This window comes from Podarcis filfolensis, assembly GCF_964270895.1.
Source record: "Podarcis filfolensis genome assembly, chromosome: 11".
Lineage (NCBI taxonomy): Eukaryota > Metazoa > Chordata > Lepidosauria > Squamata > Lacertidae > Podarcis > Podarcis filfolensis.
Genome location: NC_139613.1, coordinates 3,948,356 through 3,972,627, shown reverse-complemented (window position 1 = coordinate 3,972,627; position 24,272 = coordinate 3,948,356). Strand labels below are relative to the sequence as shown.

The 24,272-nt window shown below is 46.3% G+C and overlaps 1 protein-coding gene across 14 annotated transcripts in view; it reads left to right on the top strand.

Moving 5' to 3' along the window:
- Positions 1–24,272, top strand: part of CELF4 (CUGBP Elav-like family member 4) — a 783,381-nt gene that overhangs the window by 728,767 nt on the left and 30,342 nt on the right. For 5 of the 14 annotated variants that reach the window (XR_014539556.1, XM_083575734.1, XM_083575724.1 and 2 more), the window contains exons 9-11: positions 4,581–4,646; positions 9,269–9,349; positions 15,044–15,187. Coding sequence is in view for 13 of the 14 variants with exons in the window: in XM_083575734.1 (XP_083431860.1) it covers positions 4,581–4,646; positions 9,269–9,349; positions 15,044–15,187 (291 nt within the window). In the remaining variant the exon portion in view is untranslated. The remainder of the gene's footprint in view (positions 1–4,580; positions 4,647–9,268; positions 9,350–15,043; positions 15,188–24,272) is intronic. The other 9 variants (XM_083575736.1, XM_083575727.1, XM_083575726.1 and 6 more) reach the window with 3 other exon arrangements.

Below are 24,272 nucleotides of genomic sequence, written 5' to 3'. Positions count from 1 at the left end.
GGTCAACGGATAGGACTTTTACTTTTGTGGTTGTTGTTTAATCGATTAGTTGTGTCCGAGTCTTTGTGACCCCATGGACCAGAGCACGCCAGGCCCTCCTGTCTTCCACTGCCTCCCGCAGTTTGGTCAAACTCATGCTGGTAGCTTCGAGAACACTGTCCAACCGTCTCGTCCTCTGTCGTCCCCTTCTCCTTGTGCCCTCCATCTTTCCCAACATCAGGGTCTTTTCCAGGGAGTCTTCTCTTCTCTTCCTTCCAGTGAGCACTCAGGGGTAATTTCCCTAAAAATGGAGAGGTTTGATCTTCTTGCAGTCCATGGGACTCTCCAGAGTCTCCTCCAGCACCATAATTCAAAAGCATCCATTCTTCGGCGATCAGTCTTCTTTATGGTCCAGCTCTCACTTCCATACATCACTACTGGGAAAACCACAGCTTTAACTATACGGACCTTTGTTGGCAAGGTGATGTCTCTGCTTTTTAAGATGCTGTCTAGATTTGTCATCGCTTTTTTTTACAAGAGGCTATATTCCAAGCCTGCAAAGGTCTGAAGTTCTTATACCTCCCTGCCCCGTCCCACCCACCAAATAAGCAAGATACGTTTGTTTGTTTGTTTGTTTGTTTGTTTGTTTGTTTCTGTTTGTTTGTTTGTTTTCTATCCCGCCTTTTCCTCCAAGTTGCTCAAGGCAGAGATACTTGCCCTCCTCTCCTCATTTATCTTCACAACAACCCTGTGAAGGAAGCTCAAGGTCACATCCAGTGGGCTTCATGACTGAATGGGGATTTGAACCCTGGACTCTCAGGTCCCAGTCCATCACTCTAACCACTAGGCCATGCTGAACAAATTCATAGTTCAAGGACGCAGTCTAGTCAGGCATGGGGGGAGCAGGCATGGGCTGACTGTTGACTTCTGAGGGGTTTGGCCGAGATAGCTTCCCATGGGCCAGATAAAGAGACCTGGGTCTCTAGAACCCACAACCTGGGTTCTAGAATCAGGTCCAGAAAACTCACGATATAAATATCTAGGGTGCTTGGAGAGGGAAGCGTGAAGCTAGGACTTCAGAGTAGGTATAGGACGTGGGTGGCGCTGTGGGTTAAACCACAGAGCCTAGGACTTGCTGATCAGAAGGTTGGCAGTTCGAATCCCCGCAATGGGGTGAGCTCCCGTTGCTCGGTCCCTGCTTCTGCCAACCTAGCAGTTCGAAAGCACGTCAAAGTACAAGTAGATAAATAGGTACCACTCCAGAGGGAAGGTAAACAGCATTTCCGTGCGCTGCTCTGGTTCGCCAGAAGCGGCTTAGTCATGCTGGCCACATGAAGCTGTACACCGGCTCCCTTGGCCAATAAAGCGAGATGAGCGCCGCAACCCCAGAGTGGGTCACGACTTGACCTAATGGTCAGGGGTCCCTTTACCTTTACCTTATGAGAACTATAGGAGAAAGCCTTTGCAAATAGACTAGGAAGCTTCCAAGGCATGGGCCTGAGCTGCACCACTCTAGCCTGGCACAAGACATTTTCCTATGCCTCTCTTTAAATCAGCCCTTTCTCCAGAACAATGAGGACTAGGATCTTAACTTTATTCCAAAGGCCTCCATTTGACGGCTAGATCCCTGGTTCAAGGCAGACAGGGCTCCTGCCTCAAACTCTGGAGAGCAGCAGCCAGCCGGTGGGAAAAAAACACTGGTCTGTCTCACTAGAAAGCCGCTTCCAGTGCTCCTGTCTTGAGTTGGCTGTCTGAAGAAGAAGGGCAACTTGAGAATGGAAGGTCTGGCTGAGATGCCACCAAGGAGAGGGCTGCCAAGGAAATCCAGGGCTCCTGTTTCTGAAGATGGCTCCCCACCCCTGACAACATCTCACTATTTTGCCTGGACTCTCTCTTTTTAAACACTGGCCGGTGAAACCCTATAGCACTTGCAGGTTTTCTCAGGGGAAATCGCCTTTGAAATGCTGCTTCTGCCCAGCATTCTGGCTCTCTGTCCCTTTGAGTCACACACATCTCCCTCGATGTCAGCTGATAACTCTATCAGTGCTGTGGGTTTTCTGAGGATCATTCCCGGGCGAACGTCATGCTGACTTTGGTTTTTCTTTTTCTTCCTGGCACCGGGCAGACACTTGGGGAAAGTGACATTAACAGATCTACTTTCTTTGAAGGACTTGGGAGTCGTTCCTCGACTCCTACCTAATGAATAAGTGCTGCCTTCGTTAAATTCATATTTATGGTTGTCGAGGAGGTCATTGGCTTGTTTTATGTCTCCAGGTTTATGGAAGGTTATACGCCATGGTCACACGGTCTCGTGCTGGCCGGGATCGCCTTGCAAAAGAAGCGACTGTAGCTGAGAGAAGCTTTTTTCCACTGGGATATGGAAATGATGGAATTAAGAGAGAGGCGGACTCCTCTTCTCTGCCAGGTGCCCTGGGAAGGGCCTTTTGCCCTGAGATGACAAGAGAAGTTACTTTGGACATCCGTTTTATCAGCTCGGCTTAGTCTTCCATTTTACGAGCTCAGATCTTGCTTTCTATGTAGCACGTCAGGCCGGGCAAGCCTCCTTCTTTCTCTGATAGGCTTGCACCGAAGGCCGATTCATAGGGCATGTTGGAGGCAGTGGCGTAGCGTGGGTTGTCAGCACCCGGGGCAAGGCAAGTAATTTGCGCCCCCTAACCCGTGGATTTGCGCCCCCTAACCCGTGGATTTGCCCTAACCCCAGATGTTGCGCCCGGTGCAGCCGCCCCCCCCTGCACCCCCCACGCTACGCCACTGGTTGGAGGATTCCAACAGAAACAAAAATGGCGGCAGAAATGGCCAATGTTTGCTTATTCCTCCCTTGTCCAGGACGGAAACTGAACCTGCAAATTGTGACCACTGTTTGCTGCTGTTGCTGCTTGCAGTCCACAAACAATACAGTGGTACCTCAGGTTAAGAACTTAATTCGTTCTGGAGGTCCGTTCTTAACCTGAAACTGTTCTTAACCTGAAGCACCACTTTAGCTAATGGGGCCTCCCACTGCCGCTGTGCGATTTCTGTTCTCATCCTGAAGCAAAGTTCTTAACCCGAGGTACTATTTCTGGGTTAGCGGAGTCTGTAACCTGAAGCGTCTGTAACCTGAGGTACCACTGTACATACTTCTTTCCCCCCCATTTGCATTGTGCTTCCTTTGCAACGAAATGAATCGGGTGGAATAATGTAAGCAGGCAGCGAGACAACTAGCGGAGCTTTTGGAGGAAGGCAAACTGCAGCAGAGCAGAAACAGTGCGGCAGCTGTGGCGGGTGGCACATGGACTCAGCCGCAGCCCAGGCGGGGAGAGGAAGTCAGGCACCCATGGGCACCCACAGCAAAAAAAATTATGACATCATTATGACTTGCCATGGTGCACGCCTACATTGGGCACCCACAGTGTGGAGCCCAAGTCGGCGCTCCTGTTTTACAGAAGCAATGCATCACTTTGCGCAACAGCAGTTTGGGGCACCCATCTTAGCGTCGACCCTTCCCTAGGATTTGCCACGTGCCTCTTCTAGGACAAGCCAAGGGTAGCCAGGCAAATTCTTTTGAGGCTTCTGCTTCCGCTCTGCCTGAGCCCTCGTCTCCATGTGATGTTCCACTTCCGCAGACAGGAGAGAAGCAATGAGGTGGAGAGGGAAGGGATGAACGGCCCTGATCCCCCTAAGGGGCTGTCTTAAAAAGTACAAAGCCAGGGGGACTGCATAAATGTAAAACCTAGCAGCACCGATAAATACAAATTAAGCTCCTAATAAGAAGTGAAATATTAGGGCCAAGGTGACATTAGGGGGACGGAGGTTCAGCCAAGCTATGCTTTAAATATTTTATTGCTTCACACCCGAGAAAGAGCTCATTCAATGGATATCTTTTTTTGCAGACTTCTCCCTACGCAGGGGGGAAGAGGGCATGAGAAAGGAAGGTCTCGAGCTATTTGGTACGCAGGCTGAGACCCTACCTGCCTGCGGACTGTCTCGCCAGAGTGGTGCATGCTCTGGTTATCTCCCGCTTGGACTACTGCAATGTGCTCTACGTGGGGCTACCTTTGAAGGTGACCCGGAAACTACAAAAAATCCAGAATGCGGCAGCTAGACTGGTGACTGGGAGTGGTCTGGCGAGAGCGGTCTGGCGAGACCGGTCTTGAAAGACCTACACTGGCTCCCAGTACATTTCCGTGCACAATTCAAAGTGTTGATGCTGACCTTTAAAGCCCTAAATGGCCTCGGTCCAGTATACCTGAAGGAGTGTCTCCATCCCCATCCTCCAGCCCGGACACTGAGGTCCAGCGCTGAGGGCCTTCTGGCAGTTCCCTCACTGCGAGAAGTGAGGTTACAGGGAACCAGGCAGAGGGCCTTCTCGGTAGTGGCACCCACCCTGTGGAACTCCCTCTCACCAGATGTCAAAGAGAACAACAACTACCAGACTTTTAGAAAACATTGTTATTAAGGTGGAATGGAATATCTTAACAGTGAGAACAGGATGCTGGACTAGTTGGGCCATTGGGCTGACCCAGGAGGTGCTTCCGGTGCTCCTGAGCTTACCTGCATTACCCTTTAACCCTCCTCTTTCTCTCTCTCTTGTGTCTTCACAGCACAGAGTCCCACCGCAGCCGACCCTTTGCAGCAAGCCTACGCCGGAGTGCAGCAATATGCAGGTCGTTAGTATTAACACTTTCCCCCAATAAACCTTTCACTTCTCTGATGCTCGATGCATTTGGGGGCTCTTCATAACTGGCACAGCGCGCCTGTGCTTTGTATTATTTTGGAATCCAATGAGACCGCGAAGCGACTCCCAAAGGAGAATGCTTTTGTTGAATCATTGCATTTTTGCCCTGCCTTTCTGTAACAAGCCCCCAAAGAAACCAAGGGTGCTTTCAGACTGTCGATACGATAATCTTTATTGTCATTGTCCCATACAGAACAATGAAATTGAAAAAATCTACATCAGACATTCAAAAACCCACAAGCCTGCTATCCCAGCTATAGCCCCTAAAAACTCTGATACCCCATAATTGAATAGAATATACCGTATTTTTTGCTCTATAAGACTCACTTTTTGCCTCCCAAAAAGTAAGGGGAAATGCGTGTGCGTCTTATGTAGCGAATACGGGCTGCATGGCTATCCTAGAAGCCAGAACAGCAAGAGGGTTCACTGCGCAGCGATCCCTCTTGCTGTTCTGGCTACTGAGATTCAGAATATTATTTTTTCTTGCTTTCCTCCTCCAAAAACTAGGTGCGTCTTATGGTCTGGTGCATCTTATAGAGCAAAAAATACAGTACTCACATAAAGACTACCTTACACTGCGTTTAAAACCAGAATCGCATTTGGATAGAAACTGTTTCTCAGAGGGCTAGTCGCCGTTTTCAGGTGGAATTCAGCCAAGTTCCGGCAAACTTGGGTTGCACAGTTGTAGTTGATTGGGAAGTTCTGCACAAGAAACTCGCTCCCCCTCCCCCCCAAAAAAAATCTGACTTTCTGCGGTAAAGAAAATGAGAAATGCTCATTCAATAGCCATCCTTGTCTAACCTCCCTGCAAACAAATCAGGATCTGGGCTTGATAAACAGGTCATCTGGAATAAAACCTGCCATATGCCCAAGCCACGCAACAGAATAACCAGGAATACAAGAAAGCCATACAAAAATCAGACAGAGTTCTATTAAGAAGTTCAAACTGAAAATCATAATTAAGTTTACAGATTGAAACACAGGGCAGCAAAGAAAATGTTCTTCATTTGAAATAAGTCCTTTATTCAAGGGCACCAAAACCCCACTGATTATAGCAGATGAACCCCTATTTTTTAGAAGACATTCAAATCAGGCTTGTAGGTATTTCATTATTATTATTATTATTATTATTATTATTATTATTATTATTATTATAACATTTATTTATATCCTGCCTTTTACCCTTACAGGGACTCAAGGCGACTTACAGATAAAATAGAAACAGCTAAAACAATTGAACTTTAATAAAATTATATACATATGATCTATTGAAACATAAAGATAATTACAATAAAAAAGCACAGCAGCATCCTTTCCCTTAAAAAGTCAGTTCCCAAATGCCTGTTGGAAGAAGAAAGAAAGCACCAGAAAAAAGAGGGGGCAGAATTTAGTGTCAGGCACAAAATACATCATCCTGAGAATCTCAGCTCTCATTTTTTAAAAATCCAAATTTCTAGTCCATATGGCAGGAAGATGGAATGCAGTGATATCTCGTAGAATCTCCGAAAGGAGAAGTGAATAATAAGATTCCCAGGGGAACGGGTTTCTGTGTCCTATGCAGCAACCTGTCCCTTCGCTTAATTAGCAGCATCAATTAAGCAAAATAAGAAATGTATGCAATTTTGCTTGGTGTGCACAATTTAGATGGGTAATGAAAATCCCCTTTTCTCACACTGCAGAGCTCAAATTACCTTAGCACATTTTGGTACAAGTGCAAAGTACTTGCAGATTGAATGGATACTGGAAGTCCTTTGCTTCCAAACTTTGGGAGCGTTTTTTGTCTTGGGTAGAGAGGGGGATAGAAGATCACACAGGTTCCCATGTGCAGAAGAAGCACAGGGATCAAAAAAGAGACATTAATCTGAAAAGGCAAGGGGGGAATGCTGTGAGATATTATTTATTCATCTAAAAGATGATCGTGAATTAGATTAGAATACACCAGGGCTCTCCTGTCCATCTCCCAGGAGCCGCCAACTGGTCAACACAGAGTCCTCATTGGTTTCAGCCACTGTGGTGTAAGGAGTCCTGTCAAGCAGAGGTGGCAGAAGGGAGATCTGGATCTGCCAGTCGATATCTCGGTGATCTGCACTAGATCCAGACAATTCCGATTCCCAGTTGTTTTAACAGTAGGAACAACCAAGTGACTTTTCTCACCCAAAAATGAATTAGGCTGCTAAAGGAAGGAACAGTGCTGTAGCATGGGTTGCCAGAGCTCCGTGGCAAGTAAAGTATTGTATGTCTCCTAAGGCAAGTATTGCTCCCCCAACCGGTACCTTCACGCGGCACTGCTGCTGCCGCCAGACAGAGCTATAGAGCAGCAGCAGTACCTGCGTGCATGCCTCCTCAGGATGGATTGGTGCCACTGCTGTGAGTCTTGCCATCCACTTGTCTCTCCCACCGCTGGGGACCACTATGCAGCCAAAGGATGCAAGGGCCCATCCTCTCCCAGCTCCAGCTTAGAGTGCTGCTCAGGTGAGGCAGGTGGGAGGGACAGGGAGCGCCTCCAGTCAGGGTGGCAGCTGCAGAGGCACACCTCCAAAAAAAATTGCACTCGAGGCAATTGCCCCGGTAGCCCACCTTCCCCCCACACCTGCTATGCCACTGGGAAGGATGCTAGCCAGAAACAGACTTCTGTAGAAAACAGAAGCTGTGAGCTCAGTTTTGTTCAGGCAGGGAGAAGTACCTGGGCTCAGCATATGCTCAGAGGCACCGTTCTTTTTCTTCTGTGCCTTTTGCAACTGGCTCTAATTGGTAGAACATGGAGTTCCAGTAAATTAATTTTTTTTAGAAAGCAGATACAACAAGCTTGACATTTTCCCACCTCTGGTCTGGAGCACTGCAGAGCACAGCAAAGCCCTCTAGCAAATAAAATCAGGAACAGGGAAGTGTGGCAAATGACTAAGAGCAGGTGAAGGAGAAGGCAACACAGGGAGTCAAAGTCAGGCAGCAGCTCAGATTCAGGGTAACAAATTTCTCTGCGAAGCACTCGTGCGAAAAGGGTTGGAAGGACATTCTTCCCTGAAATGCAAAATGCAGGGTGCTTTGACAATAGGATGCTTTCAGTTCCCCCATATGTTTCAGTCGTGGTACGTTTCCAGTGGAATTTTCTCAGACTTTTAATATCAGTGCTTAGTCTCCCTCCATGGATAACACAACCTGTCTGTTGCTACAACCAATTGGTTTACTTCCTATGGTTCAAAGAATGGCCATCGACTCCTGCCAAGGAATGCTTTTGTGTGTGAATCAAACCTGGATCTGGGAAGTTCAGTTTCATTCTCCATAAAAGACCAGTTCCTGGTGTCTTAGTTTCTGCCCCTTATTGCTTGCAAGATTTGACAGACTGACCTGGTTCAGACCTTGCAGTTCTCAATAACCCCCCTGGGAAAGCAAATTTGGCCTTCGTAGGGTCCCAAGGTGTCGTGATTTTGGAATTGGTGTGTTGTGCTATGGCGTGACCTTTAAAATAGTTGTCCGTGGTGCCATTGCCTCCTGTTGCCATGCAAGCAGATAACTGGTTTCCACCACACATGGAAGTCCATCAGAGACTTGAGATATCAACCTCCAGTCCATGAAAGCTTATGTCATAATAAATGTGTTCGTCTTTCAAGGTACCGTGACAGGAGGCAGTGATGGCCACCAACCCAGATGGCTTTAAGAGAGGATGAGACAAATTTATGGAAGAGAAGGCTATTGATAGCTATGAACCATGGTAGTTATGCTCTGCTTCCACAGTTGGAGGCAACAGTGCTTCTGAATATTGTGGCTGGAAACCACAGGAGGGGAGAGGCTTCTTATCCTGCTTCTAGGTTTCTCAAAGGACATCTGGTTGGCCACTGTGAGAACAGAGTGATGGACTAAGTGGCCCATTGGCCTGATCTAGAGGGCTGTTCTGATGTTCTTCCCACAAGAGACTTCCTTGGATTTGCTGCAACAGAGTAACACAGCTACCCCTCCACAACTCTTTCCCTTGTGTTATTGAGTATCCATGGACCCCTGCTCAGGGCCACACCAGCTTACCTGCAACCAAGTTGCACCATGATGTTCTCCCAGAACATTCACTGGGCCTTCAAGGTTGCCTCCCTTCGTCTATGCAAATGGCTTGTGGCTCTCTCATTTGTGATGCATTTCCAGTGTGATCCTCAGAGCTGCACAACTGGAGGCAGGATACAGACAGGCCCATTGCATGTAGGCTCATCATTTTAGTGACGGCATTAAATTGCATTGGTGAGTGGGCCATCATAGCTCAAGCATGGCAAATCTGACTCTTGCAGCCTTTCCAAGCCAATGGCATTCAAGAGAGTCAGTTCACACGCTCAGTGTTGAGAAACCAAGTGATGGTGTTCATGTGTGAAGAACACCAAGAGCTCTTAAGCAAAGGAAGACCACTCAGTTTTCAAGAACTCAACTTATTCTGGGTTCATGTTATAATGTGCCACCTTACAGCCCGACAAGGTTTAATTCTTGGTTGGGGATGATTGTTGGGGGTGAAGATCTGCTTCTGCAATGGTCCTGAAATCTTCCTTCCTTTCTTCTCTCCCCCTCTTTCCCCTATAGCTGCTTACCCTGCTGCATATGGCCAGATAAGCCAAGCCTTCCCACAGCCGCCTCCCATGATCCCACAGCAACAGAGAGAAGGTGAGTCTTTGGGATACTGTCTTGACCATGGGCAATTCTTTCTGTAGCTTCAGGAAGAAACACTGCGTAGCCAGCCACCACTTCTGGAAAACACACTTCCTTGCGATGTCATGCACATACTTCAAGAAGAGGTCACTATCTAGGTATCATAACATAAGCAAGCTCCTGCCAGAGGGCTCCAGAGCTGCTATTGTGATGCCACCATGAAAACTCCTATGAAAGAAGCCACAAAAAAATATTTACTGAAGAGTGAGACCCACGTAGGTTCCTCAATTCTCAGTTCTTCTTGGCTGCACCTCACCAGAGGCTCACCAGCTTCCCAAACCTTTTGTGCCACATCCTAATAAATCCTAATAAATTGAAGATATGCTATTACTTCAGTGTGAGCCCAAGTTTTGCTTTGTTTGCTGGCCCATTTTTTGTAGCTGCTGCCTCCTGGAGGAAATGATAAAATAGTAGGAAAGTTGGTAAGATTTTGCACCTAGAGTCTCCTCAGATATCAGCCTCTAGAGGGCAGCATAATTTGCCTCAAATGGCCCAGTGTTGACCATAGAGTGTTAGGCGGTAGCTGGTTAGTTAAAAGGTGAATACCAATAACTGCAAAATACTAATTACAAAATTATAATATTACAATACTAATTACAAAAGCCACCAAACCGTGCAAATACGTACAGTTTAACAACTATAAGAACAGCCATAATAGAGAAGCTAACCACATCAACACATCAAAACACAAATTAAAACCAATTTAGCCAGCTATCAGTGTGAATTGATAGCTGTACAATACATATATACCCTGAGGTATCAAATATTTAAAAATAGTATAAAATATAGGGGTGGAAATTGAATATATTACTATTGGTCATGACTATGTCACCTTAAAAAAAAGAAAACAGCCAAATGTATTATTTACAGGAATTAATTCAGCTTCAAATTCACACTTTTGGCCAAGCCATTAACCATCCATCTTTACAAATGGGAAAGTGAGACAGAGAGAAAGAAATTACCAGTATCCAAAAGGTATCTAAGGAACTCATATGGACTCCAGCCTGTATCCAATACTATTTCACTTGCCTACATTATTTGGATAATCAGGGTGAATATGAATATATTGCACCATGTAATTAGCCACTTAATCAGTCTTGTGGAAAGTACGTCGCGTGAAGTCATGGGGCACCGGCCCAAGTCATTTCCCCTTCGACCTCTCACAGCCCCCCATTTCCTGCGGAGGGAAACACTCCTTGCAGTGCGGAACTCCCATGCTTGAGTCATCTACAGGGACCCTGGATTTGAGTGAGGGAAACGTCCGTCTCCCAGGGTGAGAGGTTGGGAGGAGAAACAAAAGATGTCGGGTGAGAGCTGAGAGGGGCTACTACGTTCTATAGGTTGTAAGGGCTAGGAACCTTTAAGAGAGGTTAAAAAAAGGAGTTATTTTTAACTTTTTGTAGCTGCTTTTGTTTTTTATTTACATTAGTTTTCTATATCTTATTGTATGATGAAAAAAGGTTAATTTTTAAAAGGCATCATTGAAGTCATTTTTTAAAAGGTAGTATACAAGCATATAAAAATAAATAAAAAAACACAGGAATTTGGGGAATTCCAACATATAATAGCAGGGTCTGAACTTATGAGTCAGGCAAAGCCCTGGGCAGAGAGATATGTGGAGCTACCTTTGAAAGTGACTTGGAAACTACAACTAATCCAGAAAGGGACAGCTAGACTGGTGACTGGGGGCAGCCGCTGGGACCATATAAGACCAGTCCTAAAGGATCTACACTGGTTCCCAGTACATTTCTGAGCACAATTCAAAGTGTTGGTGCTGACCTTTAAAGCCCTAAATGGCCCCATATACCTGAAGGAGGGTCTCCACCCTTATTGTTCAGCCCGGACACTGAGGTCCAGCTCTGAGGACCTTCTGGCGGTTCCCTCCCTGTGAGAAGTGAAGTTACAGGGAACCCAGCAGAGGGCCTTTTTGGTAGTGGCGCCCGCCCTGTGGAACGCCCTCCTATCAGATGTCAAGGAAACAGAACTATCAGAAAGTTTTTAATGTTTAATTATGTTTTTATATATGTTGGAAGTCGCCCAGAGTGGCTGGGGCAACCCAGGCTGCATCTACACAATTATTTTTTTAAAAAGCCACTTTGAAAATGCTCAGGAGTTGGGAATTGTTTTAAAGCTCACAATGGAAAAATTTCATAGAGTACCGATTTCAGCTCTACAGTGCCATCTGGTGTCACAGTATTATAACGCATTTATAACGTTTTATTTTCACTTATGTAGCTGAGTCCCCAGTCAGATGGGAGAGAAACTATTATTATTATTATTATTATTATTATTATTATTATTATTATTATTATTATTATTTCTCTATGAGACTTCTGTAGCAACTGATGGTGCAGAATGGGGCATTCCATAGCACAGTGGCAAAAGTGAAAAGAGCTCATTTTAACACCGCTGCACAGTGATATTCTGCAAGGTGCAGAATAGAATTCCCTGACATGATCTAAAGCGTTTTGCAGGGTCTCTACGGGGGCAGGTGTGCTTTTCCCCAGGTCACCTGGTCCTGAATTGTTCAGCACCAAGACCCTGAACCCTGCCCAGCAGCTGATCTCGACATGATGTCAGTGTTTCCACCTTGCATCTTGGAGGGGCGATGCTTTGGCTCCCCTTTTGAGTGCTCTGGTTCTCCAAGTCACTTAGCTAAGCGGCAGGGTCTTGGGGGCCTCATTAGTCCATTAGCCCGGCCCGCTGACCCCAGCCCTGCTCCCCCATGTTGGCATAAATGCCGAGGCAACCTCACGGTCCCGGAGGAGCCTCGCGCCTTGTAGCAGGTCGGCCGTTCCTTTTAGCAACGTAGTGGGGGAAAATTGTGCTTAGCAAGTCTTCATCAGGGCTTCGTTTTCCATTAATCCAAAAAGAAAATGTGGAGGGGGAAAGTGCCTTCAATCATGCCAAGGCCCGGGAATTTTAATGAGCTTTAAATGGGCATCTGTCAGAATCCTGACTCGGCGGAACTACCCCTGCCAGCCGAGGGGATGAGTAATGGCCAATAAAAAGCAGGGGGAAGCACCTTCGTGAACTCCTCTCTCTAACAGGAAAGGCAAAGTTGTAATTTGCTGTGTTATGACACTATAATTATGCCCTGATGAAGAAAGCGAGAACATTAAAAATCCTTCTCTTCTACATGGTGCATCCCTGTTCCCTCCTTTCTCTCTCTCCCCCCGCCGACCCCCAACTGACGGGGAAGAAATGGTTTAACCCTTGATCCACTTGATCGTTGTGATGTGATAAGGCATTAGGAAGGGTGGGGGGAAAGAGTTTCACACACACACACACAATTCTTCATCAGATTCCATACCCGTCAACAATGCTCCAGTGAAAAAAGGGATGTTCTATTCCATCATCATAATTATAATAATTTTATTATTTATACCCCACCCATCTGACTGGGTTGTCCCAGCTGCTCTGGGCAGCATCCAACATATATAAATACAGTGGTATCTTGGTTGTCAAACTTAATCCCTTCCAGGAGTCCATTCAGCTCCCGGAACCGTTCGGAAACCAAGGCACAGCTTCCAATTGGCTGCAGGGGCTTCCTGCACTCAATCGAAAGCCGCGAAAATTGCATCGGACATTCGGCATCCAAAAAATGTTCGCAAACTGGAACTCTCGCTTTGTGGCATTTGGGAGCCAAAACATCCGGGTACCAAGGCGTTCGAGAACCAAGGCACGGATGTACATAATACAACATTAAACACTGAAAAACTTTCCTATATAGTCTGTCTTCGGATATCGTCTAAAGATCATATAGTTACTTATCTCCTTTGCTTGGGGAGTGCATCACTCCACACCCTCCAACATTTCTCTGATGAAAATAGGGACGTCCTGAGGACATTCCGGGATCAAATGAGAAACCGGGACAGCTTCCTGTAAATCCAAAAATCTGGAAAATAGAGAAATTTGGAGGCCCTGAGCACTCAGAACTAAATTTAGAAAACTTGGCTTGAATTGTGTAAATTTGTGTGCTGTACCTGTTATGGCCACCTGATAGTTAGTAAGGCCATATTGGTTTATTCCATCATGGGAAATCCCAGCTAATCAGAATAGCATAAGTAGATCCTGCACCTACTGGATCAGGCCAATGGCCCTTCTAGTCCAACATCCTGTTATCATACTGCAGGCATAGGCAAACTCGGCTCTCCAGATGTTTTCGGACTACAGTTCCCATCATCCCTGAACACTGGTCCTGTTAGCTAGGGATCATGGGAGTTGTAGTCTCAAAACATCTGGAGGGCCGAATTTGCCTATGCCTGTCATACTGGCCAAACAGATGCCTGTGGGAAACCCATAAGCTGGAAACAAAAGCTCTCTCCCTTCCTGTGGTTTCCACAAACTGAGAGCACAGCCATCCTGAATAATAATAATAATAATAATAATAATAATAATAATAATAAATAATTTATTTGTACCTCACCCATCTGGCTGGGTTTCCCCAGCCACTCTGGGCGGCTTCCAACAAGGATTAAAAATACATCAAAATGCCACACATTAAAAACTTCCCTGAACAATGGCCATTGATAGCCTTCTCCTCCGTGAATTTGTCCAATATCCCTTTAAAGCCATTCAAACTGGTGGCCATTCATGTGACTTCCATAATTTAACTATTGAAGTGCTGTCTTTTATCTGTTCTGAGGCTTCCAAGCTTCAGCCCGGTTGGAAATCCACAAGTTCCAGTTTTATGAGAGAGCAGGAAAACCTTTTATCCATCCGCTTTTCCCATGCCATAAATAAATTGATAAATTTCTATCATGTCACCACTTACTTACCTTTTTTTCTAAACTAGCAAACCAGTTTCAGGGATCTGTTTCTCAGCCTTTCCACATCAACTAGGGAGGAGGGGAGTGATAAGGCGGGATATCAAATCCAAACTCTTCTTCTTCTTCTGTACCTATCCATGCAGTGTACAGTCAAAATATGAAACTCACCTCCCCCCACCCTCCAGGAGGCAGTGATGATCACCAACATAGATGGCAAGTAGGCACTGGGGATGGGCTATTGATGGCCACTTGCCATGTTCTGCCTCCACAGTTGGAGGCAGCAATATTTATTTATACATACATACATACATACATACATACATACATATGCCCATCTGGCTGGGTTTCTGCCCACTCTGGGCGGCTTCCAACAGAATATTAAAATACAGTGATTCATCAAGTATTACAAGCTTCCCTAAACAGGGCTGTCTTCAGATGTCTTCTGAAAGTCAGATAGTTCTCTATTTCCTGGACATCTGATGGGAAGGCGTTCCACAGGGTGGGTGCCACTACCGAGAAGGCCCTCTGCCTGGTTCCCTGTAACTTCACTTCTCGCAGTGAGGGAACTGCCAGAAGGCCCTTGGCGCTGGAGCTCAGTGTCCGGGCAGAACGATGTGGGTGGAGACGCTCCTTCAGCAATGCTTCTGAACACCAACTCCTGGAAACTACAAGTGGGGAGAAGGCTCTTGCACCGATGCTCTGCACTCTGGTTTCCCAGTTGGCCACTGTGAGAAGAGGATGCTGGACTAGATGGGCCATTGACTTGATCCGGCAAGCGCCTCTTACGTGTCTTGTGTTCTCGTGTTCCGTGTGCTCCCTCCTTCTTCACCCCTTACCTCTTTTCTCTCTCCCTCTCTCTCCTCCATCTTCCCCGCAGGACCAGAGGGCTGTAACCTGTTTATCTACCATCTGCCCCAGGAGTTTGGGGACGCAGAGCTGATGCAGATGTTCCTGCCATTCGGTAATGTCATCTCCTCGAAAGTGTTTGTGGATCGGGCGACAAACCAAAGTAAATGCTTTGGTGGGTAAAGATAACAAAACAATTAGATTCATCCAGGAAAGGAACTTTCTCTGAACTACTTTTACCGTTTGGTTTTTTATTTCTTATTTTATTTTTTTGGTTTCCTTTTCCTTTTTCTTCTCATACTGCTATATTTTTTGTAACTTTACTTAGCTGATTCCCCCTCCCCCTCCTCCTCGATTTCCCTTTGTCGATCTGCCTTCTTCTTCCCCCTTTCCCCCCACCGCTGCCCCACCTCCCCTTCCCCCTTGGCTCCCTTCTCACTGTCTCATACTTTGGAACTGCATTGCCCTGCAGCAGAGAGGATCGCTGACTCCAGGAACCTTTGGGGACACCATCCCAAATCCTGGTGGGGTGGAAATGGGGGAATTGCTAGGTGTTTGGGGTGGCGAGGAGGAGGAGGAAGAGAGGAACCAGCAGAAAGACCCAGGTCAAACGAGGACAGCGGGCAGCAAAGGAAAAGCTTAGTGGACAATTCACAGATGGAGCAGGAAGGAAAGCTAAGCGATGTGGTTGGGTACCGTTTCTCAGCTGGGTGAGCGAGACCGGGTGTCAGAAGGAGAGGGCACCTGGGGGGCAGAGAGCCTGCTCCTCTTTACCAGAGATGGAAGGGGTTGGGCTTCAGGAGCGATGAAGTGCATGTCGGAGCATGCTGATCCCAGTGTTTGGATTTCTCTGTAGGGTGTTCCCCCCATCCTCACTCCCTCCTCCCCTTTGTGCTGCTGTTAACTGTCTTGGATGCCTATGTTGTTATGTGGGGCGGTGGTTGGGAACTTCAGCTCCATCCATCCATCCATCCATCCACTTCCTGCCATTAGCTCACCTCCCTCAGCCCTGCCATTGTCCCCCAAAGAAATCCCTCCTCCATCACCTACCCTTCTCTTTCCGACACGGCCAAATGTCTCTCCAAAATTCGGTAGTGACGACAGCCTTCCGATGACCCTTGCGGACCCTTCCTACTCTACCATGCTAAGATTTCTCTGAGTAATACTAGAAATTGCTGCGCTCCACAGTCCCAGGCAGCTGAAGAACAGCTGCTGGGATTCAAAGTCCTCTTGGGATAAGTTCCTGCTTGCAGGCGTTTTCATTATGATATCGATTACATTTATATCCTGCCTTTTTTCTCCATGGAGCTCAAGGTGATAAACATGGTTCTCACACCTGCCCATTTTATCCTCAAAACAACCCCGTGAGGTAGGCTGAGAGGCAGGAATTGGCCCAGGGTCTTACCCAGGGAGCTTTTCATGGCTGAGTGTGGATTTGAAACCTGGTCCTGCGCCCACACTTCAGCCGCTACACCACACTGGAATCTGGGTGTCCACTGCTAGAAAAGGACATTGGGCTTTGCTTGTTTGTTTGATGGATGGATTTGTATTCCGCCCTTCATCCGAAGATCCCTGTGCACTTCACAGCATTAAAATACAAAATAAGAATACAAAATACACAATGAAAACAAAACTAAAAACAAACCAATACTGGGTCATTGGCCTGATCCAGGAGGCAAAGTCATGTGAAATCCTGACTGTGACCGCATGATGAAAAATGGGCTGATCCAGAAGAGGGAGTGGGAGATGACAAGTCACGTGAGCCCAAAAGGCGGATGAGATGTAGGGTGAGGATGCACAGGGACATGTTTGGTAATGAGGTCATGAAGACATCAGGGCTGGTTCAAATTTCCAGAGGCATTTGAGGAGATATGGTTAAGCTCACTATAGTGGTACCTCTGGTTAAGAACTTAATTCGTTCTCGAGGTCCATTCTTAACCTGAAACTGTTCTTAACCTGAGGTCCCACTTTAGCTAATGGGGCCTCCCGCTGCCACCGCAATGCGATTTCTGTTCTCATCCTGAAGCAAAGTTCTTAAACCAAGGTACTATATCTGGGTTAGCGGAGTCTGTAACCTGAAGCGTCTGTAACCTGAGGTACCACTGCAGTATGTGTGCCCAGACCCATTCACCCACTAGGAATGGAGGAGACGTCAGGGATGGTTCACATTTTAAAGTGAACTTACCTAATTCCCAAAACAGTGCGTGAACCGAAACACAATGACCCTTCGAAATCCGCACTCTTCCAAATTTGGTGGCGCACATCTCCACCCAAATGATGTGTGCAGAAAAATTATCTATTGTTATTTATTATTTATTGCATTTATATCCCAGGAGCCCAAGGTGGTGTACATAGCTCACCCTCTCCCCATTTTTTATCATCACAACAACCCTGTGAGGTAAGTTAGGCTGCGAGGCAGTCACTGGTCCCCAAGGTTACCCAGCGAGCTCAATGGCTGAGTGGCAATTTGAACCCTGGTCTCCCAGGGTATTAGTTCAGTACTGGCTCTCTATGTTAGTGAAAATTATAATCAGCTGCATACATATATATTAATGCAAATAACACACAATGTGTTGTATTATGGTAAAACTGCATACCGATATGTTAGAGAGAGAGAGAGAGATCGCAAACTGGGGTGAAAATGTTGAGAAAGGGACTTAAGATCTGAAAAACAAGGATCTGAGAGATGCTAAAACATGCCGAGAATTTGTGGAGCACCGCTGTAAATCTAGGGCTGCATTGGTCCTCCACCCACATCCTCACAATCCTAGTTTCAGCACACTTTTTGTGGTCATGTGAGGAATGGTTGAAGGAGTTGGGTATGTTACGCATGGAGAAGAGAAGACATATCATATCGGCATATGATAGGCAACTTCAAATATCTGAAGGGAGGGTCTTGGGAGATGGAGCAAGCTTGTTTCCAGCTGCTCCAGACGCTAGGACCCAAACCAATGGATTCAAAGCACAAGAAAGGAGTTTCTGCCTAAACGTTAGGAAGAACCTTCTGACACTAAGAGCTGCTCAACCACCTCAGAAGGTGGTGGACTCTCCTTCACTGGAAGTTTTTAAACAGAGCTTGGGTGGCCATCCCCCAGGGAATCTTCAGCTGTGGTTCCCTTTGGGGTTCTTTCCAAACCTACCATTCTGTGATTCTAAGACTTATACCTGGCTGGTGAACACAGGGACAAGGGGCCATCTCTACTGGGAATAATTAACCATTTTCTTAAGTCTTCCCCCACCTCCCAAAGAAGCCCTCTTGATGGATTCTTGTGAGATGGGGCAAGCAATTTTCAGAAGGGATAACAGCCCACTATTGGCCACTGAGAAAGTGGACTACAAAAATATGGATTGTTCTTTTTAAAAATCAATCAATCGATTGATTGATTGATTGATTGATTGATTGATTGGATTGTGTGCTGTTATTACTAAGACCCAACATAGGTTTCTCCAAAACAAGTCATGCCAGACAAATCCCATTTCTTTTTAGAGTTACAGATTTGGTAGATCAAGGGAATGTATGGACAAAGTATATCTTGATTTCAGTAAGAGCTGTTTGACAGTGGAATGGTCTTCCTCAGGAGCTTGTGGACTCTCCTTCCTTAAAGGTTTTTAAGCAGAGGTTAGATGGCCATCTCTGCTGTGTTAGTTGAGATTCCTGCACTGCAGAGGGTTGGACTAGATGACCCTCAGGGACCCTTCCAACTCTACAGTTCTATGCTTCTATAATTCTGTTAATTACCGTATTTTTTGCTCTATAAGACTCACTTTTTCCCTCCTAAAAAATAAGGGGAAATGTGTGTGCGTCTTATGGAGCGAATGCAGGCTGTGCAGCTATCCCAGAAGCCAGAACAGCAAGAGGGATTGCTGCTTTCACTGCCCAGCGATCCCTCTTGCTGTTCTGGCTTCTGAGATTCAGAATACCTTTTTTCTTGTTTTCCTCCTCCAAAAACTAGGTGCGTCTTGTGGTCTGGTGCGTCTTATAGAGCGAAAAATACGGTAATTAAAAATCCCTGCCATCTAGGCAGGCTCCAAGTCCCAGCAACCGATCCCACCCCCCCGGCCTTTCCTTGACCTTTCGGTGAAGTTTATTCCGTGCCAGGGCCTCACGCGGCACTTGGCAGCTGCGAACGGTGGGAGGAGGAAAATCTCCAGTTGGATGGGAAGGTATGAATGAAAAATGTAGGCCCATAAAACTTCTTGCCCTCCGCCCACATTCCGCGACAGCATCTAGGCAATCAGGGGAGGGAGGGAGGGAGGGTGACCGCGGGGGGGGGGGCGTTGGAAGAGCCGCACAAGTATTAGGGCTGTGAGCCACTATTCATTTTACAAACTATAATTAATTTGATGTTTAGATTAATTTCTGATGCGCTCTCAAAGGTGCACGGAAAGCATTTTTCCTTTATTATAATGTTGATTGCTTATTGGGGAGATAAATCTAACTGTCAGTTATGTACCGACTTACCAAAACTTTCAGACCTAGCAAGCATGTCTGCGCGAGAGGAGCAGCTGCTCTGCTGTTCCGCAATTAAAGGGACAGCCCAGCCTTTTCCCAGGCAACAACAACAACAAAAAAAAAACCCTCTGCACATGAGTTGCAAGGGTCTTCCTTGTCTTTTCTCTCTTCCTTTCGTGGGTGGTATTGCAAAGGGCACATCGCAGAAGAAAACTCGACTGCATATTTCAATTGATTCTCGGTCCAATCTTTGTTATTTTGTCCCTCTTTGGATAACTTTCAAAGGTGGAAGGTTGGAAGAGGAGGTGCAGCTGGGGAATAATGTGGGGTGGAGGCAGTGTAGAAGGCCAGAGAAAAAGTGTCTGAGAATGTATGGAAAACTAGGCTGGAGGGGTGACAAACAGAAAGGAAATGGGAACCTCAGGGGTGAGGAAAGCTAATGCGTATCCTTTCTGGTTTGAAATCTTCAGCCTAATCTTCAGCTCCATGCCTCTAAGCTACCTTTCTAAATCATGGAGAAAAGGAAAGAAAATTTCGCATTTTGCAAGTTCTTGTAGAAGCAACCATAAAAGGCAAAGGTAAAGGGACCCCTGACCATTAGGTCCAGTCGTGGCCGACTCCGGGGTTGCGGTGTTCATCTCACTTTATTGGCCGAGGGAGCCGACGTACAGCTTCTGGGTCATATGGCCAGCATGACTAAGCCGCTTCTGTCGAACCAGAGCAGTGCACGGAAACGCTGTTTATCTTCCCACCGGAGTGGTACCTATTTAACTACTTGCACTGGCATGCTTTCGAATTGCTAGGTTGGCAGGAGCAGGGACCGAGCAATGGGAGCTCACCCCGTTGCGGGGATTCGAACCGCTGACCTTCTGATCGGCAAGTCCTAGGCTCTGTGTTTAACCCACAGCGCCATTCGCCACCCATGCTCACATGGCAATTAAAATTCTACTTATGCTCACAGTGGGAGCAGAACCAGGTGTGAGCAGGAGTCACTGCCACACCACACATTTATTTATTCATTCATTCGATAGTTATTTATTGCATTTATAGAAAAGGGTGGGGTGTGTTTGCATTAGGTAGGAAACCAACTGGCCGAGCCTATGGAGACCCTGTCCCTCTGTCTCCAAGAATGTGACCAGAAGGATGAAGTTCCCTACCTGGTCCGCTCAAGCCAAGTGCCACTCCCACTCCCAAGCTAAAATCTTATTGGTTGGGGGGAGAGGGAGACCGACCAATAGCAAAGCAGAGCAAAGAGGGTCAGCAAGAGATGCCCGTAGAGCAGGTCACATGGAAGATGGAGCAAATCTGGTTTCTCCTGCTCTGGAGGGCAGGACTCATACCAATAGCTTTCTCCTGCTCTGGAGGGCAGGACTCATACCAAAAGAAGGGAGATTTCAACTAAACATCAGGAAGGACCTTTTGACAGTAGGAGCTGTCCGACAGTGGAACAGAATCCCTCACTGGAGGTTTTTAAGCAGAGGTTGGATGGCCGTCTGTCATGGATGCTTTAGCTGAGATTTCTGCATTGCAGGGGGTTGGAATAAATTATTATTATTATTTTTTAATTTATTTATTTATTCTCCAGCCACTCTGGGCAGCTTCCAACAGAATATTAAAATACAATAACCTATTAAACATTAAAAGCTTCCCTAAACAGGGCTGCCTTCAGATGTCTTCTAAAAATCTGGTAGTCTCTTTGACATCTGGTGGCAGGGCGTTCCACAGGGCAGGTGCCACTACCGAGAAGGCCCTCTGCCTGGTTCAAATGACCACCAGGGACCTCTTACAACACTATGATTCTATGTGCTGCTCTCTCTACCCCAGTGGTCCTTTTGGAGCCACAGCCCCTTGCTTCCATAAACTCATCCCCAACGACCCCTACCCTACCAAAAAGCATTATTCAGAGTAGCGGTTTGCATGACACTGCAAGAAAGAGGATAGGGCAATAAAATTCAAAACAGTAACAATTAATTACGCATTTATTCAAAATCCATTGAAAACTACTTAGTCTAATTGATTCAAGAGAATTGATGTACTTGAATCGGGAGATACCAGCTTTTGAAAGTCTGGTAGCCCTTGCTTCTTACCTCCCCCCTAGGAAATCCCACTGCCCTCTATGAGGTGGTACCACTCACTTTGGGAAACACTGTTTTGCCTCCAAATAGGCTCCAAAAACCGCACCCCAGGGCCCCCAGCCTTGCAGCAAAGAGAACCCTTATACCAGTGCTTCTCAACCTGTGGGTCCCCAGATGCTGTTGGACTACAACTCCCATCATCAATGACCACTGGTCATGCTGGCTAGGGATGATGGGAGTTGTTGTCCAACAACATCTGGGGACCCACAGGTTGAGAACCACTGCCTTATACCATGGTTAGGCAAACTAAGGCCCGGGGGCTGGATCCGGCCCAATTGTCTTCTAAATCCGGCCTGCGGAAGGTCCGGGAATCAGTGTGTTTTTACATGAGTAGAATGTGTGCTTTTATTTAAAATCCATCTCTGGGCTATTTGTGGGGCATAGGAATTTGTTCATCCCTCCCCCCCCCCAAAAAAATAGTCTGGCCCCCCACAAGGTCTGACGGACAGTGGACCGGCCCCCTGCTGAAAAAGTTTGCTGACCCCTGCCTTGTACATCCTAAGAGCACGATCAAAAAAGTTGGTCATAGCAGCCCACGCTGCAGAATTACCTCTGCTTAGAAAGGAGAGGTGTTTGTTTTGCTTCCCTGGCTGCTCACCTGCAAGGATGCCTTGCGAGAGTGCATTTGAAGCCTCGGTCCTGTATACCTGAAGGAGCGTCTCCACCCCCATCGTTCAGCCTGAGATCCAGCGCCAAGGGCCTTCTGGCGGTTCCCTCATTGCGAGGAGTGAGGTTACAGGGAACCAGACAAAGGGCCTTCTCGGTGGTGGCACTCACCCTGTGGAACACCCTCCCTTCAGATGTGAAGGAAATAAGCAGCTATCCTATCTTTAAAATACATCTGAAGGCAGCCCTGTTCAGGGAAGTTTTTAATATTTAACGCTGTACTGTTTTTAACACTTGATTAGGAGCCGCCCAGAGTGGCTGGGGAAACTCAGCCAGATGGGCGGGGTATAAATAATAAATTATTATTATATTATTATAATAAAGCTGCAATCCTCTGCTCACTTACTCCAAAGTAAGCCCTGCTGAACCAAGTGCGGGGGGGGCAGGCAGGGGATATTTCTGAGTAAATATACACAGGAGCTGACGGACTTGTAAGTGTCCAGAACTTCTTCAAGGCAAGGGATAGCAGTCTGTGGGCAAAATAGTTTTGGTTCTCCACCGCCCCACCCTGCAGGAGATAGAAAGTAAATCTCCATGCTATCTTGGCTGGTAGAGTTTATAAATATTCATAATTCAAGAAGTGAATACAGTGGAGAGCTCAGATAGATGGAGGGCATTTAAAGAGAGAGAGAGAGCAGAACTATCCATTTAATGTCTCTGGATGATGCTGGAGAGATACATGATGGCATTCCCTGAATGGTAGTCCAAGGATGGCTGCTAGTCCCCAGGCCAGGAAAGAAACCCTCAATAATAGCTGAAATACATTATTTATTCTGTTGTTCATACAGTTTAACTTCCCAGCTCACCCCTCAGTGCACAGAAGAACAGTCTTTAAAACATCTTTGAGAGATACTCATGGTTCCAATTTAAGACAACGTAAGTCCAGGCGTTAACTTGCTTGTTTGCGTTAAATTCAGATTTCGTTTCCCATACAGTGTTATATGAAAAGAGATGCTTACTGTAATTAGATTTTTTTTATATAAAAAATCCTATTTGAATTTAAAAGCTCCAATTTTGTTTGTTTGTTTGTCTAAAAAAAAATCATCGATTTTTATCCACCCTGCCACGAGGTGATTTTTTTCCTAGACAATTATTCTGCAATTACTCTTCCTTATAAATGAACTCCTACATGGAGAAATTATGTGACGAATCAATGAAAACTAACTTTGCATTTCCACTGCTTGAATCACAATTTTTCCATACAGAAGCTCATTTATTAGTACGAAGGAAGCATGGAAGAAATATGAAAGTTGACGGTGCGTGCGATTCAAGCCCGCCAGCCGTGTACAGGGTTAAATCCTGAGATCTCTGCAGCGATAACAAAATCAACCAGATTCTTCAACTAAAATATGTATAGTGGCTGAGGTCCAATGTAGTCAATACTCCAAGTAGACCCGTTGAAATCACTGGGCAAAAGTAACTTGTCCATTGATTGCAGTGGGTCTACTGCTTTGACCCAATATGTTTCCACACATTGGCTAATGTTTTCTCATTTATTCTGCCTTTAAGATTTTAGATTTTAAAATTATTTGGTGGGGAAAATAAGACCTGGGAAATGGAGGGACACATGATATGGAACAGAGGTAAGTCAGTAAAAGGAACTTGAAGGGTGAGTAGCATGGTCTATTGATGGCTACTAGCCATTGTGACTATCCCCAGTTGGAGGCAGCAATGATTCTGAATTCCAGCTGCTGGTAACCACTGGAGGGGAGTGGGCTGTTGTCCTCAGATCTGGCTTGCAGGTTTCCCATAATGGCAGCTGTTTGGCCAATGTGAGAACAGGATGCTGGACTAGGTGGGTCATTGGCCTGGTCCAGCAGGCTCTTATATTCTTATCAAGGATACCTTTTTCCCAATCCCCAACCATAGCTAGCCTTCCTCCCGTTTGAGAGAGCATTCCCCAGCGAATACTGCAGCACTTTGCCTTTGTCGCATGCAGCTTGGCTTAATCACTTGAGCCACCTACAGGCATTTGCTCTTTGGCAATACATCTGGAGCCCCTTCAG